A 21,056-nucleotide genomic window follows, 5' to 3' on the forward strand; every position below is an offset into this window, starting at 1 on the left:
TAGAATATAATAAAATGAATTGGGTGGAATTCAGACTCATGTTCAGATGAATGTTCTGTCTGCAACAATATTAGCCTGCCAGAGGGAATGATCCTGCTCTCCTCTCCCACACCCTATTCTGGGGGTACCCCAGACCCCCCCAGAGATAATCCTAGGGTGCATGGGGATGCAGAAGGAGTGGGGGAAGCCCTGTAGAGCAAGTGGAAGCTCCTGTACAGGACTTCCAATGATGGAGTCATTTGGTGACTTCCAATCATTTGGTGACTGCCAAGGCTGTCTTTACCCGGGGGTGCAAGGGGTGTGGGGCACCTGGGCACCGAATTCTGTGGGGTGCCGGTGCCCGCTGCTGAAGCTGCCTAAGCTCTTAACTATCTACCTGTTATGAAATAGTAAATGATTTTGATCAAGCTAGAAAAACAAAATACATATATACCTAGGTATTACCCAAATGTATACCTACTGTTTCACTAAAGGACTTTCGACTTTGTGCGCTCATTTATGAAAGATGCGCTGCGCCAGCGGTGGTGCTTGTCATTCACAATGGCGGCGCTTGTCAGACTCAATGATTTGGGGGTGCTGGGCGGATCTTTGCACCCCGGCGGCACATATGCTAAAGACTCCCCTGGTGACTGCTGACCTTATATCCAGCTTTTCTCATCCAAAGATCATTCAAGACAGCTCCATGAGATTGTAAAATGATGAAAGGGGGGGGGGGGACCATTCACAGTTTAAAACCCAAAACTATAAAACACACGCACAATAACATAACACATTTTTGTCAAATGGCAAAAAACAGCACCCAAATCATCCTTCAACTTCCTTTACTCCTATGTTTGTGTACAAATATCTTTAATAACCCTACTCAAGTTCCTTTATCTGATTTATTGCTTAGTGAAATGAAGATGAAGCATTTATGGTGGCCACAACTAGGGAGGGGCTGGCCCATTAAAATCTGCTCCGCTTGAGTTCTCGGAGGCGACATGACTCAGTCCTCCCCATTTAGTTTCCAGGCAGATGAAAAAAAATCTTTTAAAATCTGCCCAGATACACATACTTAAAAGTAATTACAAGTTAAGAGGTGGTGTGAGGATGGCACACTGCCTTAGTTCCCCCTCTCAATTTTTCCCTTTCAAAACTTCAGAAACGGTATATCCACCCACCACCTGAATGGAAGCAGCACACAACCCCCAGATCACTTCATAATGGAATCTGTCCGGCTGTGGATTCTGAAGTAGACCATTGATCCAATCTAGGTCATGCACGATCAGTCCAGATCAAATTAGGTGACTCCTCTGTGAAATCCAAAAAGGAGAGATTCCTTCTTCATCCACTCATAAGGTAGCTGAGAACAGTCACACACAAAAACCTTAAAACATTTGTTCCCTTTCATTGCATCCATTACTCAATAAAGTATTTTCACAACTACATTATTAAGTGCAGTAAATGCACTTGTCTTTATTTAATCCTACTTATAGTAAAATTCCAAGCCTTTCTAGCAAATACTGCTATGACAAAACCTGTCCTCCAATTTCTAGAAAGCTTTATTCCAACACATAAGGGGGTCCATTTTTTAGCCTCATTCACAGGGCACTTCAGAATATATAATTTCACCAAGTGCCCAGTAAGTTTATTGCAAAGTGGCTGGGTACGGCGGGTGCTTTTTCCTTTCTATTAAATATTTCTTCTGTGCTTTGCAGCATCTCTGACTACCTATGTTTCCTAATCTAAGAAAGTCAATGAGGTCTTTCTTTGGCCTTTACCTGTCACACAGGGAGCTGTGGAGGTTATGAAATTGATATGTGCAAGGATTTTGTTTTTAAGAAAGGCCCTTCCTTTTACCTATTAAAAATAGTTCCACATGGATTTGTTTAAAAGTAAAAACACTTCACTTAAAAAATGCAATAAGAGGAGCAAGCCAGCAGTAAATCACACTGATCTAGTGGAGTTCACTCTTTGTAAGCAAAAACAGGATCTGCATAGGAGTGCCAGTCCTAATAAGCTCGGCAATTCATCTCTGGTAGGTCTTGGCCACATGAAGCACTTGCTGAGACTGAAGGTCCCTGCCTCATCACAGTTGCCTAAGTCCCTTCCTCTTCAGAGTTTCCCTCCAAGCAACCCGAGACTGTGGCTTTATGAAGCTAACCTCTCCTCTGCCCTTTTCACGCCTCTCCTGGTTCTGGAAGAACAGCAGGGAGGGGAGTTTGTCACAGCAGGAGTGGGAGACGCCTGTGCCTCTTCACCAGCCAGACTCATCTCTGCTTCTTGGCCTCCCTCCTCTTCTGCTTCAGCTTCTGCCTCTAGATTTCTCTCTGCCACAGATGCTCCCGGCTCACTAAACGCTGTTATCTCTTCAGCTCCCAGCACCTCCTCCTTCCAATCTTCTCCCTCTTCTCCTTCTGACCTCTCATCGTTTTCCCACCACCAATCCCTGAACCCTGAACCTTCTTTTCTTGGGGGTTCCCCAGCCGGTTCCCTTCTGAGTCTATCCAGGCCATGCCACTGCCTTCCTGGGCTGAATGGAAAGCTCGGCTGAGGATATAATAAGGTTTCAGGAAGCATGGGCACCCAGAAAGGCTACAGAATACAAAAAATAAGATAAATTATTTGTGGAATGAAATAACGAACACTCACAAAATCCTTAGAAAGTAAGGTAAGTGCCGTACACTTCACCCATGCCATTTTTTCTAAAATCCCCACTTGCTTTTGATAATTTTCAAATGCAATTTCTTTTCTCATTAATTTAAGAACGCTCTACAGCAATAAGAAATTTTCCAGCACAGCGTTATAAGGATCCTCTTCAAATAATCAAACTCACCTAAGAGATGCTCCTTTACACCATAGCCTTTTGTAGGTAATTAAGAGGAGTAAAACTAACCGAACAACAAAAAAAGGATAATTGCTATGTATCCAATTGAAGGTGGGTGTGAACTGTTCAGAACTCCAGGTAACCCAGCACAGAAGCTTTGAGTTGCTGCTGTCTATCTGCCCTCAAACACTCACTCAAGTATTCAAAACCCTCATTAATGTATCAGATTTATTTAATCAAACCTATGAAAAATATGCAATAGCATCCCAGTGCAAAATTAACTGCTGCTGAAATACTACTACAATTTAGGGATAAACACTCCTCATTCAACCCAGAAATTATAGCCATAGGACCCTCTGGAGCAGAGTTTGCCCTACAGCGTCAATTACAAAACTACATCTATATGGAGAAATACTAAAAAAGGGGGAAATGATGTTTTCAAAATGTTCACTGCACTCATACTGGTGCAATCCTATAAAGGTAAAAAGGTAAAGGACCCCTGGATGGTTAAGTCCAGTCAAAGGCGACTATGGGGTTGCGATGCTCATCTTGCTTTCAGGCTGAGTCTGGGTCATGTGGCCAGCCTGACTAAACCACTTCTGGTGCAATGGAACACCGTGATGGAAACCAGAGTGCATGGAAACGCCAATTACCTTCCTGCCACAGCAGTCCCTTTTCATCTACTTGTACTTTGATGTCCTTTCAAACTGCTAGGTTGGCAGGAGCTGGGACAGAGCAACGGGAGCTCACCCCGTTGCAGGGATTCGAACAGCCAACCTCAGTTTAGACCACAACGCCACCCGCATCCCCTTGGTGCAATCCTATACACACAGATGTTATGAATGTCACCTTCAGCCAGCATGGCCAATTATCAGGGCTGATGTGTTGCAGGGGTGATGGGCAACTCAGGAGTGGAAGATGGCAATGCACACCTACCTGGGAGTATGCCCTATTAAGCTCAGTATGGTTTACTTCTGAGCAGATATATAAGCTAAGCACCAAATAGTACCTTAAACCTAGGTTGCACTTGCAACAACAGAATGGGAGTTGTATTAGGTAAGTCTTCGGGTCCCTTCCAACACTACAGTCCTATGATCTCAACTACACTGCTTGACTGTAGCTTGCTCTTACAACAATTCACTTGTCCCAGCATGTGAGAAGGAAACACACAGTGGAAACGGAAATGGTATTAACAATGGACTAAGGCAGAGGTTTTTCAACTGAGTTCTATTTGGGTGGCCTGTGGAAATGGTGCAGCACAGTCAAATAGATCTGTACTCATCCTTGCACTTATTTTCTTTGAAGTGATGATGGAGGACTAAGATGCCCAGCAAGGGGTCCATGATTCGTGTGGTAGCGTGGGACCATAAAATGAACATCTTTCAGCTGGTTCGATGGAGATGTCAGTTGCCAACTTGGAGCCCAGAAATCTCCGCATGGTCACAACTGGACCCATGCCAGTAACAAAACGGGGAATTTCAAACACTGATTTGAATATAAACTTGCTTTGTATGTATTTTTTGAGGGGTTGGAGAATGACATTATACTATTTGGAGAAGTGCAGATTTCAAAGGCTAGCTGTGTTTCAGGGCATGTATTGGTTTGGAAAGCGGTAACTGGGCAACTTCACATTGGAATGTGAACGGATTTCTCATCTATTCCCAGCCAAAGATTCTGTTTAAAGAACTATTAGTCAAAACTTGGGGTATTTAGGTGGGGCAAATAGTTTCTTGAATCTGGCTTACTTTCATTATAACTTCTGCTGCCTGTTTCAGGGTCTTGGCAGGTGGCAGTTTCCCACTTTCCCATTTCCCAGAATTCCCCTGACTGAGAGCAGAAAGCGTTCCTTGCAGTTTGGCTTCACAGTAAGGCTGTGTCACAGAGCATCACTGTGAAGCCAATCAGAGTGAGGGAAATCCTTCCTGCTTTCACCCTAAGGAATCCTGGGAGGGCAAAATGGCAGCCATTAGTTGTCCAAATTCTGAGGAGCGGCATTAGTGGGGGCACCACATTTGCAGCTAGTTTTGCCTCCTCCTCTGAAATTTGCTGAAATGTCACCCTTGACTGTAGAATTAGTGGGAAACTTGTCCTGTGCCTTATGAAACGAAAGCTCAAAAGAAAGAGGAGAAAAATATTTTTCTGGATCTCAGAGTGGTCTGAGTGAAATGGCAACTCCTGTTGCACCATGGAAATGCAATCATGTTATTTCCTGATAGCACAGCAGCCAATATATGCCACCAGGAGGGCTGTAGTGACACTGATGGAGTATTTTCTTAGGCTATAATCAATTACCCAGACAAATTCATTATGCTTAGTTTAAAAAAAAAAAAAGTGGGGTTGGGGGAGAGCAACAACAAAGGCGTCCAGTAAAATACAGAATGGCCCGATGGAGAATTGCAATGCCGCAGTGGCGTAGCGTGGGGGGTGCCAGGGGTGCCGACCGCACCGGGCGCAACATCTGGGGGGGGGCGCGAGTCCAGAGGGAAGGGACAAGTTCCTTCCTCCGCCGGGCTCCCCGCCGCCACCGCCAGCCTTGCGCCCTAGCGCGCGCGCCCCCCGCCATCGCTGTGGCTGCGCTCCGCTCACTGCTCGGAGGAGCAGCCGCTGCAGCAGCGCCGCCGCCGCCACCGCCGCCTGGCCGGGCACGGGCAGCCTCTGCACCCTGCCGCCGCCGCCATCCCCTCGGCCCAGCCACAGGCGGCGGCTGCTTCTGCCTCCATCCTCCTCCGGGCAAGCAGCGTTGTTTGCGCGGCAGCGCCAGCGGCAACTCGCAGGTTAGGGGTTGGGGGGCGCAAATTACTTGCCTTGCCCCGGGTTAGGGGGCGCAAATTACTTGCGTTGCCCCGGGTGCTGACAACTCACGCTACGCCGCTGCAATGCCGTATTACATAGAAGTAAGTCCCATAGAGTTCAGTGCGGCTTAGAGTCCCATAGAGTTCAGCGGGGTATAGTACTGCAGACACATCAAATGTATGGAAACAAGTTAGTGTGCAGCATTACCCAAACTCTGGCACTGCAACAGATTCCAGGTTTTGTTTGTGCCATGAAATTTAACTTAGGTTTACTGTAGTGCAGAGACTAAACCAAAGCTCAGGAAGCCTCTCATTTGATTATTGTATCTACCGGGAACCTGGTAAGTGGCTTCAGTCAAGTTAGCCCTCGCCTTGCCCATATCTTCCAATATAAATAACAATGTAGACTGTTGCCATGCTCTGCAGTTCCTGTGGCCACCAATAGGTGTCTATGCCAACTGTAGCATGAGGAACTGTTTAATGGGGTGGGGGCCCTTCGCCCAGAAGCTTAGCAAGCTACTGGATGGAGTGCCTGCCCCTCCTTTAAATGTGCCTGCAAGGTTGGGGAGAAGAAGAAGAAGAAGAAGAAGAAGAAGAAGAAGAAGAAGAAGAAGTAGTAGTAGTAGTAGTAGTTTGGATTTGATATCCCGCTTTATCACTACCCGAAGGAGTCTCAAAGCGGCTAACATTCTCCTTTTCCTTCCTCCTCCACAACAAACACTCTGTGAGGTGAGTGGGGCTAAGAGACTTCCAAGAAGTGTGACTGGCCCAAGGCCACCCAGCAGCTGCATGTGGAGGAGTGGAGACGCGAACCCGGCTCACCAGATTATGAGTCTACTGCTCTTAACCACTACACCACACTGGGAGAGAGGAGAGGAGCTTCACAGAGCAATTTAGCAAGCTGCTCTGTGAAGGAAAAAGCTGTAGGTGATTGGGGGGAGGAGTTGAAAAAGTCATGAGGAGGTGGAAGAAGCAATAATCATGCTTCATATTAAGCTCATTGGCCATGAGTTGCAAAGGGTGGGGAGTTGGCAAGGAGAGAAGGTTGGCTTGGTGAACAGGGCAAGCAAGGCAGAGCCCCTAATCTGAAATATAAAAATAATACTGAACTGCCTTATAGGGAGTAGTGCCTGGCGCCCACTAGACCTGTTGGGGCTGCTAGGAGGTCACAGGGGCATGGCCAAATTGCTGTGATTTTCTCCCTGTCCTCCTCCCTTGCAAACACTTATTGCAACAGTTAGCGCTTAACTGAACAGAAAAGTGTCTTACAGTTGTACCTCAGGTTAAGAACGTAACTCGTTCTGGAGGTCTGTTCTTAACCTGAAAATGTTCTTAACCTGAGGTACCACTTTAGCTAATGGGGCCTGCCACTGCACGATTTCTGTTCTCATCCTGAAGCAAAGTTCTTAACCCAAGGTACTATTTCTAGATTAGCGGAATCTGTAACCTGAAGCGTCTGTAACCCAAGATACCACTGTACTTTGGTTCAGAAGGAGTGCCTGCCATCACAGTTGCTTCTCTGCTGGAAGAAAAGTTGTGTGCCCGCCACCTGTTCTGGTTCTCCTCCTAATGCCTTTCTCTTCAAAGAAACAGCAGACACTTAAACACTGCATCTAAGTGCCTCACCTTGGTTCAGAGGGGTCTCTGCTATCCCAATTTCTAGTGCGGCTTTATGCCAAAGAAACTGTATATTATTCAGAAGTAAGCACCACTGAATTCCATAGGTCTTGCTCCCTGTTATGTACAGGATTGCAGCCTGAATTGCTTAGTCTTAAAGGTGCCATATGGGCCTGAAATTGAGATCGCATCCATTTCCAGACCTACAAATAAAATTATCCGTGCAGTAGACCTGATCCACAACGTAGGAACCTCCTTCCTTTAGCAGTGCCCTGGATGGAAACTTTCTTCCTGCTCCCCAACAAACACACATGTGTGGAATTTACGGCATAAAAATACAACACTGCTTGGAGGGGAAAATGCATTGCTAGTCTCAATCTTAGCAGGTGCTGAATGCCTGCAGCTGCCAGCTATTTGAGTAGATATTAGGACACATCACATGTAAGCTTTGGACAAGCCTCTTTCTCTCTGTGTGTATTCGTCTATTTGTTTATTTATTTACAATCATATCCTATGCTCCCTTTGGGAAATTCAGAGCCACTTGTGTGGAGATTCCCAGGAAATCACATCCAATCACTGACCAAGCTGAACCCTGCTAAGCTTTTAACATCCTTACAGCATCAGACTCCCATCTCGGGCTCTGTTTGCTTTCAACAGAAAGGTGTTCAGCATACTGGAGTGTGTAAAGGCAGGAAGATCTCCTGCATGAGGTTAGACACTCCAGCAGCAACTCTCCAGGATTCTGAACAGAGATCTTTCTCCAAAACGGTCCTTTGGAGATGCCTAGTCCTTTTGCAAAGGAAGCAGGGGCTCTGCCCTGAGCTATGATCCCTCCACAAGGCATATCTGATGTTTGGAAAAATCTGAACTGGTGAGACCCAGGTAAGTGAGGTGGGGAAACTGATCCACGTTTCAGGATATACCTCCCAAAGTTTCCAATCCATAATCCCTTAATTTCTGGATGTCGACACAGATTAGACTTCTATGTCTATATGGCATGGTGCCAAACACCTATTTCGGATCAATAGATCAGGCAATTTGATACACGGAAGCAAACACACAGACACACAAAATGTAACGACTAAATACTATAGTAATCAAGAGACGGGAAAAAACAACCCCTGAGCATCTGTAAAGCCGTAGAGCAGACCATTTAAGCAATGCAGCGAACACACCCAAATCCACATCCATTGCATTTCAGAGGTATAAAACGAAGAATGAATGTGCGGCAATAAAGCTGCGTGCAGCATATGCCTTCCTCTCGCCGCTCCCCACCCCCACATTCCACACCTTTCCCATCTCTGCTCTGCCCCATCCTTTTCATAAACATGGGGCTGTGTAACTGAGAATCTCACACACAGCAAAGAGACCTGGGGAGGATCTGATTAGCTGGAATAGACACAGCTCTGGCAGAGCAGGCTGCTTCATGTCGGAACAGGCTCTTTGCAGCTCTCCAACGTGTGATCTGCATGTCTAATAACAAAACAGCTCTGGTCAACCCAGCAGCTCCCCCCACAACTCAGCCCCTTACCTTGAAATGCTGCAGCTGAAGTATTTGGTCTTCGAGCTGTTGCCTCTTCCTTTCTATTTCCGTCTGCCTTTTCCTTTTTTCCTTGGCAAAAGAGGGTGGGTGGGGGGGAAAAACAGAAGAGAAATTGCCTGTCAGAGAGAGGTAGAGAGGCTGGAAGCAGCAAGGAATTTCAGATACAAATTCATATGTATATTTTTAGAAAGAGAGACAGAAGCAGAGCCTTTGTAGAACAGGAGCCACCAGATACATCTGTGTCAGTGTCTCCACCTGCCTCACAAAACAGCCAGGCATTCAGGGAAATAACATGTCAGCTAAGGACTAGCTACTTGTTCACTGAGGAAGAGAAGATATTTGTCTCCCCTCTCTGTCTCTCTGTCTCTGTCTCTCTGTCTCTCAGACTCAGCTATGGGAGCAGCAACCGAGAGCAGAGTCCCCCGGGGGAAACGGCGGGTACACAACCTAACAACCGAGTTAAAGGGACACAAGCCCTGTTGCGTGTGCATGTGCGTGTGTGTCCTTATATACCTTGAACACTGCAAAGGATACCCCCCCCCCCCAGGAGAGCAAACAAGTGTCCAGGAAGCTGCCAGCCAAAGTAGAGGATTACGTAAGAGATTAAAAAGCAAACAAAACAGGGGGAATGGCAAGGCTTGCTTACAAGTACGGTCCTGTGTGGCCACTTGGCAAACAACCTGCAGAATTCAGGTGGCCCGAGTTTACACAGGGTGTATTTTGTTTATTTATTTAGGCCCAATCAGCACAATATGTTCAAGTGTCATGCCACTTTGAGCAGTCATGGTTACCCCAAAGTATCATGGGAACTGTAGATTGTTCAGGGTAATGGATGTTACAAGGGTAATGGATGTTACAAGAAAGAAGATTCCACCTAAACATTAGGAAGAACTTCCTGACAGTAAGAGCTGTTCGACAGTGGAATTTGCTGCCAAGGAGTGTGGTGGAGTCTCCTTCTTTGGAGGTCTTTAAGCAGAGGCTTGACAACCATATGTCAGGAGTGCTCTGATGGTGTTTTCTGCTTGGCAGGGGGTTGGACTCGATGGCCCTTGTGGTCTCTTCCAACTCTATGATTCTATGTTGCTAGAAGGACGCTACTCCTTCATATATACACCAACACCCTGAACTACAATTCCCTTTTGACTGGTGGACCATTCTGAGAATTGTAGCTCTGTGAGGGGAATAGGCTGCAACCTCCCTCAAAAGGGCTCCACGCTACAGTTTGGGGAGCCTTCCCCACGTCCCGTTTTCATGGTAGCTGCCATTTTGTTTTTCTCACAACACCTTTAACCAGATTGCTGTGAGGAAAATGAAATAACGGGTATCAGAAAGCTGCAGAGGCAGATTTAGGGGAGCACGATTGGTTAGGTTGCACTGGGGCAGACTCTTGGGGATACAGTGGTACCTCGGGTTACAGACGCTTCAGGTTACAGACTCTGCTAACCTAGAAATAGTACCTCATGTTAAGAACTTTGCTTCAGGATGAGAACAGAAATCGAATGGCAGCGGCAGCAGGAGGCCCCATTAGCTAAAGTGGTACCTCAGGTTAAGAACAGTTTCAGGTTAAGAACGGACCTCCAGAACGAATTAAGTTCTTAACTAGAGGTACCACTGTACTGCCAGGGATGCACCAACTGGAGCACGAGAGGCAGAGGGGTGCCAAATTTTAGCGTCACACATAGGGCACCGCTGAAATTTGAGACTCCAAGATCTGTCCTTGGAAGCTGGCAGTCCTTACAGTTGCAAAAAGAAAAGAATGTGTGCCCACTTCCATGCAAAAATGTAACCCCCCCAACCACTACAAACCTGAGGGCATCACCTGCACACAGGAGGGGGGGCAGTCCACTGGGGTAATTTTGCCAAGCCCTAGGCGCTGTGTTTCTGCTCCACGGCAGAAATATATTTACTGAAAGATGGCATCAACTTTATTATGAAGACTCCCTACTTTTGAGTGCTTTGCACTCAAGTTCATGTTTGAAGCCCCCCCCCCCACCCCAGTGCCTGCAAGGAGAACAGAATTTTGCCATCCCTTGTCGAGATTTGACATGGAGTAAACAAAAGGATCATGCTTTGGGCTGGACTTTAGGATTAATTTTGGCTGTGAGTCCTGGAAGACCTGCACCCTGCCTTGCAGGCCTTCTTCCAACTGGCCTGGGAGGGTGAGGTCCTGACTGACTCCAACTACAGAAGCTGCGGCTGCTTAAGAGGCCAGATACCATCTTGGCTGCCTCTTAGTGCAGACCTGGGTCTGTGAGTCTGAGATGCTACTCACTATGAACCACCATTGGCAGGACGGGCAGCAACAGCAGCAGATATGTTCTGTGCTTGGATAATATTTTATTCTCTTGTTAATCGTGCTGTTTTAAATGTGCATTTTATATTCAACTTCCTTTAGTAACATTTTCTTTTGAAATGTTTAATAAATATGCATTGCTGTGCTAAATGTGTATTCTGCAGTTGCTGTCCTTTATAATGTATTATTTTGAAATCTTTAGAATAATATTATAGCTTCCTGTTAATTTTGTTGTTTTGAATGTACAATTTGTATTTGACTTTCTTCAGTAATATTTTATTCTGGGTTGTTTTATTTTATGTTTAATGTGCTGTAAACTGCTTTGAGGGTTTTTTTCTTAACAAAATAAAGCAGTATAGATGAAATCATCATCACCACCACCACCATCATCTTAAAAAAAATATAAAATCAATGTGCCTTACAGAGACTAAGCAACACCACCACCAAAATAGTGTCTTGAATGTTGGGTTAAATGTGAGGTTAAGATTCTATTACATATTTCTAGTGAGTGCTAGAAAACTCACTGGATGAATAAAGTCCCAGTGAGTTCAATGAGGCTTACGCTTTAGCATGTGACTCTGTTTAGGAATGCAACATACATCCAACTAGGGTTGGTCTTAAACAACCACTTGGCCAGCTACCTCTGAGTAAGTGAAAGCATACAACAAGAATTTACTTGTTGGCCATTCAAACTCTTGGACAACATTTAAAGAACAGCATGTTGTTGTTTTTCTTCTACCCACATTTTTTTGGATTAAAACGATGGAAAGCATATAGCAGCAAAAACTAACCACTAAATGAATGTGTTATCTAAGTGGAAAATGGTATCTGTATAGATGAAGCATAGGTATTAATAAATATGTTTATGGAGATGCAATAATAAACATGTTTACTAAATCATCATTAAACAGAATCGCATCTGACGTTCTCCAGAAGTGACTTCATTCAGCATAGTGGAGCCCTCCTTGAAAAGGAAGGCAAGATCCAAAAGGCTTGGTTATATGTGGATTATTTCGTAGGGTTCTACAGTGTAAAAAATCTCAACACTTAGCACCCAGTGGTATGATAGGATGCAGCGAAAGCTTCTGAAAAACAACAACACAGAGACAAATGGAACAGAAAATGTAGAGTGCACAGCTCAGCCCTTCCTACTTAATTATGTGTTGGTGTTTCTTTCAGCTGTGTCTATGCTGTTGGTAGAATGCAGAGATGCCCGATTTGATCAGGAGGGGAATTATACTGGGACTAGGGCTGGAGCAGCAGCAATATCAGCAACAGTTCTGTGATGTGGCTGAATACTAGGGACAGAAAGTTCTTCATTTATTTGCTGGATGGTGAGGCTATGTATGTAGATTCTCTCACTCAGCAAATAGCCATCTGAATCCCTTAGCCAGGGACATTTACTACACTGTGGTCTTCTCAGTATCTGTAGCATGCACTGGGCCTTTCCAAAGCATATACAGTACTGTAGATCCTTTCCTTTTAAGAAAGCTTCACAGCGTTACAGTTTATGCTTGGGCTACAGGGAAGAATTTACGTTTGGTGCTAACATGAAATAAATACCAGAACACAGCCCAAACAAAGGAAAATTACAGCATGTGGTATTTTGCTGACAAGTGCAAACAATAACTGCAGTCAAGTGTGCTCAGTAAGGCTTCTACCTTTTAAACACACATTTCCTCAAATGTGTCACGAATACAAATATTTACAACGTGCTATTATTTGTATACCTGAAAGACGCAGGTTAAGAGCAGGAGATTCAAATGGTTTTCTCTTAATTTCTTGCTGACTCAGGTTTTGGATTTGGAAAAACAACAACCCCACATCAGGAACATGCCAGCATCCATTGCTATGAAAAAATTGACCCTACCCGTAACACAATCACAGAGAAACTACTTCTCATTCAATCATCTTATTCAAGTCTCATCATCATCATCATCATTTTTGAAATCACCATTTTACTTTATTTTCCTGTGTTCATATTATGGTTCATTCATCTAAGGCACAAGTAGCAACCCATGTTTTATTTAAAAACAGTGGCACCTAAGCCCTCTTCAGACATGTGTATTTAGGGTTAACTGATCATATGATGGGAATGACTGTGCCAACTCTGTGACTCCATCTTCCTCCAATTCATGGAGGGCGGCTGCCTGAAGTGGTGAGTCTCCACAAGGACAGAAGACTCCCTGCTCAGACAGTCACCCTCCATGAGTTGGAAGGCAATGAAAACATACCCTACAAATGTCCTGATTTCCCAGGGACAGTCCTGGAATTACAAAAGCCATCCTGGCTTCTGATTTGATCCTGGAATGTCCCTATTCTCCCCCCCCCAGTGTTGTTGCTGCTGAGCTTGGGGAGATGAGCTGGCGCTTGTCCTGAGCAAGGGCTGGGGCTCTGAGGGAGCATCCCGTTGCCTCTCCATGGCCGCTGCTGTGGCCTCCTCTCGTGGGAAGCTCATAGCAGCTGCCGGAGAGCAGGCGAGGAGAAAGAGAGGCTGCTGCTGCCGTCAAGACCAAGCCCCAACTGATGCATCGGCTCTGAGGGGCAGGCAGAGGGCAGGGCCACTCTGGGCGGGAAGAAAGGGGTTGCTGAGGGGAGCTCAAGGAGTAGAAGCATTGATTTTTTAAAAAAATGCTTTGTGCACCTGCATCCAGTGGTGGAGGAACCCTCTCTGGCACCCAGAGCGGGGCATCCCGTACAGAGTGCTCATGTGTGGCATCCTGTACGGGATGCCCATGTGCGGCAACTGTACGAGGTAACGCACATGCACACTTCATACGGGCTGCTGCTTGCGCGTGGTGTCTTGTATGGACTGCGCATGTGCGGCAGCCCGTACGGATGCCGCGTGAGTGGCGCCCATATGGACTGCGTGTGTCCTCGGCCGGTCTACAGCTGGGGAGAGGCAGGGACCATCTTGTCACCCCCCTGAGTGGCACCTGGGGTGGACCTCCACCCCCCACTTCGTACACCCCAGCCTTCATCTAATCTTGCCCCTTTCTAAAATCCATTTATTGGTGTATTTCTGTTAATTTACCAAAGAATAAGATAACATAAAATTTGGATTAAGGGTGTTTTCTCAGGATGGTGGAGGGTGTGTGTGGTGTCCCCTTGGTGTGGAGGTGATGGCACTTGCCCTTCTTCTGATACGAAATGCTCTGCGGAGGAGACCAAAAGAAAAGGTGGGCACCGAGAAAGGTCAGTTGGGTGGTGTCAGGGACTGGAATGAAGAGGAAGAGGAATGGCAGAGATTGTCCTCCCTTCTCCTGAAGCTGACAGGGAAGAGGGAGGCTGTGTTGAATTATAGCCAAATTATGAGGGAGATAACAAGTCAGAGACAGGCAAGCAGCCAAGATATGAGGTGTTAGAAGAAACAGTGGGGGGAGACACAGCAGCCAGCGGACACTTCATTAGACAGCATAGATGATCCACTGTCCCCTAGAATGCGACATTTGTTAAAGGTGCAAGAGCAGTGGACACAGAGGCATTTGACCGCAGGGGGCCACCGTAGGGTCAGATGCTGTTGGGAGAGAGGGAAAGGAGAGGAGCCACAGTGAGCAGCTCCATCATGGAGGAGGAGGAAGAAGAAGAGTTTGGATTTGATATGCTGCTTTATCACTACCCCAAGGAGTCTCAAAGCAGCTAACAATCTCCTTTTCCCTTCCTCCCCCACAACAAACACTCTGTGAGGTGAGTGAGGCTGAGAGACTTCAGAGAAGTGTGACTAGACCAAGGTCACCCAGCAGCTGCATGTGGAGGAGCAGGGAATCGAACCTGGTTCACCAGATTACGAGTCCAGATTATGAGTCCACTGCTCTTAACCACTACACCACATTGGACTGGATTCTTCGTCTTCTGCCGTAATGACTGAATAAATCATAAGAGCATTCTTGTTTCCTCCCTGCTTCTTGAAATCATGGGGGGGGGGGGGAGAGGGAGAGAATTCCTCAAGCCTGACAGATGGGGAGTGAGAAATGTCCCTATTTTCATCTGAGGGATGTCAGAAGGTATGTGAGAATGGCAACAGGATTTGGAGCTAGTAGGCTTGTCCCTTGCAGCCCCCCCCCAATTCATTTAGTTAAACATAAAAGTGTATCCCTGAAGAGTGCAATACATAGAAAGCCCAGGACGCTGCCTTATAATGAGTGAAACCACTGGTTCAGTAGCTCTCCAGGATTTCAGACTGGGTTCTCTCCCAGCCCTGACTGGAGGTGCCAAAAGTTGAACCTGTAACCGTCTGCATTCAAAGCAGATGCTCCATCATGGAGCCTCAGCTGTCCTACAGGCTATATTTATTCCGCAGATATTTTGTTGGAGCTCACAGAATTCCAGTAACAACAACATGGTAAACATCTAGTCTCTGACTGGTAAAAGGTAAAGGGACCCCTGACCGTTAAGTCCAGTCATGAGCAACTCTGGGGTTGCGGCGCTCATCTTGCTTTATTGGCCGAGGGAGCCGGCGTACAGCTTCCAGGTCATGTGGCCAGCATGACTAAGCCACTTCTGGCAAACCAGAGCAGCACAGGGAAACTCCGTTTACCTTCCCGCCGGAGCTGTACCTATTTATCTACTTGCACTTTGATGTGCTTTCGAACTGCTAGGTTGGCAGGAGCAGTGACCGAGCAACAGGAGCTCACCCCATGGTGGGGATTCGAACCGCGACCTTCTGATTGGCAAGTCCTAGGCTCTGTGGTTTAACCCACAGCGCCACCTGCGTCCCAGTCTCTGATTGGAGTCTCCATTAAATCAATGGCTCTTACTTCTGAGTAAGCATTTGTAGAATTGGACTGTTTGTGGGGTTGTGCTTTTTTTTAAAAAAAATAAATGATTGCTTTGCTTATTCACTACATGTACTTCATTCCTGTACATTCAAGCCTTTCCTGTTACTTTCGTAATAGAGTAAGCGACTGCGATGGAAAAGAAGGACTGCCACTCTTTGCCAACAATGAAGCCTGGTACTGGGAGCTCCTAATAGAATGCGACTCCTCCGAGCATCGTCTACAGTTGTAAACAGAGCACAATAGATGCTGCAATGCTGGCAGAGGGAGTCAAAATGAGAAGACGATGAGGCTTTCGTAGCACAGGAGGCGGCCGCAGTGGTGGGGGAAACTTTGACACTCCTCCTCTGGTTGCAAGATATCTGTGGCCTCTTCCTATCTTTATTTCTGCAGGCTGTGCTTATTTTATTGACTGTAAATATGAAAATTTATTTTTCTGCCACAGAGGCACTTAACAAAGAAAATAGTGTTTTTACTTTCTTTTTATGCTGATTTTCACCCTCTAACCCATAAGAAAGAATGAATCCCCAGCTTTGTTAATATAATATAAAGGCGAGCACTTTATTGCTGCTACCTGCCTTACAGGTAAGACTAACATATCCAGGAGACAGATCTAAGTATCTGCTAAATTCTATGTTTTCAAGAACAGCAGCTATTGCTACTGTCTCCCGACAGCTCTTATTTCAACCTGAAATCTGTTTTGCACCTAGCAGAGATTAGATCTAATTAAATTTTGCCCAGTGCCTCTCCCACGCTCTCTTAGAAATGCTACAAACTGCAGACTTTTGATTTCCAACCTCATGCCCTTGCTTTTTTTCAGTTTCCTGTATAATTTTGCTTGACATCCACCCTGAAGATGAGTTCAAGAGAATCTGAAAACTTACTTGCTATTTTGCAATATCTTAGCTGGGTATTATGCTGCTCTGGCTTTTAGATTTTTCCCATCACGAAAGACCCAAGGCAAGTTCATGTCAATGTAATTAACAGGGCAATCCGGCACAAGGTTACATGAGAGTAAGTGCCATTGGGTTTAATGAAGCTTGTTTCTGGGCAGCTTTGTATAGGATTGTTTTTATATAATAGGTCTCAGATGTCCAAGTTATTACACATATGTATCTCAGTTGTCCTTACAATAGAGTGGGGAACCTTTTTCAGCAAGAGAGGCTTGCTCCCTTGTGGACAACCTTTCAGAGGCAAAAGTGGACCAAGCAATGGATGTGGATTTTTACAACAACAATAATAAAAAGGTAAAAGACCCCTGGGCGGTTAAGTCCAATCAAAGGCGACTATGGGGTTGCACTGCTCATCTCGCTTTCAGGCTGAGGGAGCCGGCGTTTGCCCACAGACAGCTTTCCAGGTCATGTGGCCAGTATGACTAAACTGCTTTTGGCGCAATGGAACACCATGACGGAAACCAGAGTGAATGGAAACGCAATTTCCCTTCCTGCTGCAGCAGTACCTATTTATCTACTTGCACTGGCGGGGATTTGAACCGCCAACCTACTGATTGGCAAGCCCAAGAGGCTTGGGTTTACTGATTTTTACAGTAAGTACACTCCAGCCATTCTTTTGCTTTTTGCGTTTTGTTTGTAAGAACAAAAAACCCCCCAAAACGCAGCCAAATCTAACCAAAATCATTGGGTTATATCTTTTTTAAAAACACATTATTATATTTCCAGAAATTTCACATAAAATTCCAATACATAATGATTTTTTCTTTTGCTTTATCGACTTCCCATCCCTTTCTCTTTGGTGTTTTTCTTATACTACCTCATTGCTGAAACCTATCTTCACTCTTTCAGACAATATCCACAATACAGTAGTCTCTAATTATTTCTGGTGCTCCTAGTTCAAATCCTGCTCACGAATTCATTATATTATAATTCTCTTTACATAGTTTCAAAAGGGCTTCCATTCTTCCTAGAAATCATTGGGGTTAGTCCTACTCAGAGGAGACCCACTGAAATTAATAAGCCATTAATTTCAATCTGTCTCCTCTGAGTAGGACTAGCAATGGGTACAGTGCAATCATTGAAACGACCAGCAGAATAAAAAAAAGTAACATAAGTGCCAAGACAGTCTCTCTTAATGAGAAGGAATTTGACCATATTATGCAAATCAAGAGATTCTGCTGACTGATCTTTCAAAAAAGATCCTTGAGTGCAGTTGATTCCACTTCAGCTTAAGTGTCATGAAATCTAGTTTTTACCAATGTTTGGTAAGTTGTCTCATATACATACCAATGATTTAACCTAACAGATAGCCATGAGACACCATTCAAACACCTTGATCTATGCTACTAAAATCACTCCAGTGAAAAAATTTAATATATGTTTTAGGTGTATACCTATTAATGTTACGAATGAATGAGACAAGTGCGGCTTTTGAAACATGTGCATTATACAGGTGGGTAAAACAAACCAGACAGTCAAGACTGGTTTCAGTTTCCTGCCTGGGATTGCTTCCATATGATGTGTGATATTGTTCACAAAGCTCCCATTCCAGCACCCATTTTTCTATAACACCAGAGGCATCAATACAGAGTAAGAAAGCTAAATCCACTCTTGCCCTTTGGATCGTTATCTTACATCTTGGAAACATAAGATCCAATAACACTCAACATGCTTAATTGCAAATTCTTGGTGAAATGTCTTGGCACACCCAAATGTGGGCTGCTTAATTAAAGCTCGCTCCCGCATTTAAAAACAAACAGACGACATGGCTTTGCTCCCAAAACAATGGAACTTAATGAACCTGCATTGCTGCAGGACGACATTTTCCTTCCAAAACCTTGTTTCGCTGGCTCTTTTAGAGAACAAAATCAGCAAAGGTCTCCTAAGAAATCCATGTGGGAGCTTCTGTGGATTCTTGGCGAACAGCAATGAATGTTTCAAAGTCTCACACAGATTAAAGAAAACAAACTTGAATCACTGCTTAAAATTAGCCACCGCCATTTCAAAGGAAATGCAAAGGAATGCGCCTTTAGCCCTGTGGAAATCTACTCACCCCAAATTGGGCAGATGTACAGCCTGTGATTTGCAGTGGATAACAGATTTGCACAGCACTGATTGGCTGTCCCACATGCTAACTCTCCACTCTATGGAGCAGGGCTTTGCTTAATATCGATTGACAAGTCACGGTCTTAATCATTAAGCCACTGCTCCTCTTCTCTAAGTCATTAAAAACAACAACAACCCACATATAAGTTACTGCTTTTAAAAAAGGTACCAAAAATATTTCATCTCATAACTATGTGATATGCTTGGAAACACAACTGAACTGCCTTTTTGAAGCATAAGATAATAGGAATCTGCATTATACCAGGGAAAACTATTTATCCATTTAGCTCAATATCTTCTACTGTAATTGCCAATAGCTCCCCAGGGTCTTGGAGATGAGTCTTTCCCCATCCCCTGCTACCTAATCCTGACAAAAATTCATCAGCGTTTGGGGGCAGTTTTCTCTCCTGGAAAACTGTCTGTGGACAAACACCAGCTCCCTTGGCCTGAAAGCGAGATGAGCGTCGCAACCCCATAGTCGCCTCTGACTGGACTTAACCGTCCAGAGGTCCTTTACCTTTCCCTTTTACCTCCTAATATACACATATATGTATCCAAACATGCAACTCTTCCCCTAATATCTGCGTTTTGTACTCATCATTTGGTTGGACTAGATGAACTTTGGGTCCCTTCCAACTCTAAGAGTCTATGGATCACAAAATTTGGAGAAGTACGAATTTTCAGTTCACTTGTTGTTTCAGAAAGGTTCTCATTAAAATCTGAATCAAATTCCATGAATGTAAATGTATATAGTACATGTAAATGTATATAGTACTTTGGCCAGATTATGCCCCTACTGAATTGCTGGCGTGTGGTTTTTTTTTTTTAAGAGAAAAAGGCTTTCTCAACCATTAACAAACAAATAGTGCAAAACAGTAACTATTATTAAAACAGAATAGTAATAGTAGTTTATTATTTATATGCCACCCATCTGACTGGGATTCCCCAGCCATTCTGGGCGGCTTCCAATGAAAAACAGTAAAAACACAATACAGTGGTACCTCTGGTTAAGTACTTAATTCGTTGTGAGGTCCGTTCTTAACCTGAAACTGTTCTTAACCTAAAGTACCACTTTAGCTAATGGGGCCTCCCGCCACCGTCACACGATTTCTGTTCTCATCCTGAAACAAAGTTCTTAACCCGAGGTACTATTTCTGGCTTAGCGGAGTCTGTAACCTGAAGCATATGTAACCTGAAGCGTATGTAACCCGAGGTACCACTGTACAACATCAAGCACTAAAACCTACCCTGAACAGGGCTGCCTTCAGGTATCTTTTAAAAATCACATAGCTGTTTATCTGTCTGACATCTGCTGGGAGGGCATTCTATAAATACATATCACAGGGGGTCACCATTACAACCAACAGCATTTTAAACAACATTCTGTTTAATTTACGCTACGACAATTTTAAATGGATGAAGCTACAGCTCCTTGTGTTTTAATGGATAGCAGCTATTGCAATTGAGACACAGAGAAACAAATGGCCGGGAAGGAAGGAAAGCAAGGAAACCCTTGTGCAGGTGCAGTTTCTTGAGTCTCAGTGTATCACAGAAGAAAAGTAGGCGGACTTGTAGTAGCAGCCTTGCAGACTAGTAGTAACACCTACACAGACTAGTAGTAACACCCAAGCTGCCAAAAGAGAAGACAGTCACAAAGGTTTGTTTAAGGAATGGTTCCAGCAGCTGCAGAATGCTTGGGAAGGTTTATGTTGAAGGCTGGAATGCTTTTTACCAGAAATAAAACGCTCAGGAATCAGTACTGGATGTTTATACACTTGTTCTGTGCAGATACTTTTTTGGGGGAGGCAGGCAGAGAATGACAGCATGCTCTGGATATACCGTATTTTTTGCTCTATAAGACTCACTTTTTCCCTGGCCTTGGTCCTGTATACCTGAAGGAGCGTCTCCACCCCCATCGTTCAGCCCGGACACTGAGATCCAGCGCCGAGGGCCTTCTGACAATTCCCTCATTGCGAGAAGTGAGGTTACAGGGAACCAGGCAGAGGGCCTTCTCGGTAGTGGCGCCCGCCCCGTGGAACGTCCTCCCATCAGATGTCAAAGAGATAAACAACTACCTGACATTCAGAAGACATCTTAAGGCAGCCCTGTTCAGGGAAGTTTTTAATATTTAACCCTGTACTGTTTTTAATACTTGATTGAGAGCCACCCAG

The 21,056-nt window shown here is 44.9% G+C and overlaps 1 protein-coding gene across 4 annotated transcripts in view; it reads right to left on the reverse strand.

Annotated features, from left to right (window-relative positions):
* PALM2AKAP2 (PALM2 and AKAP2 fusion) overlaps window positions 1-21,056 on the reverse strand; it is a 236,287-nt gene that overhangs the window by 181,604 nt on the left and 33,627 nt on the right. For all 4 annotated transcript variants that reach the window (XM_083481379.1, XM_083481378.1, XM_083481376.1 and 1 more), the window contains exon 2: window positions 8,747-8,827. In XM_083481379.1, the coding sequence (XP_083337505.1) occupies window positions 8,747-8,827 (81 nt within the window). The remainder of the gene's footprint in view (window positions 1-8,746; window positions 8,828-21,056) is intronic.

Source organism: Podarcis liolepis (assembly GCF_965112155.1).
Source record: "Podarcis liolepis genome assembly, chromosome: 17".
Taxonomy (NCBI): Eukaryota; Metazoa; Chordata; class Lepidosauria; order Squamata; family Lacertidae; genus Podarcis; species Podarcis liolepis.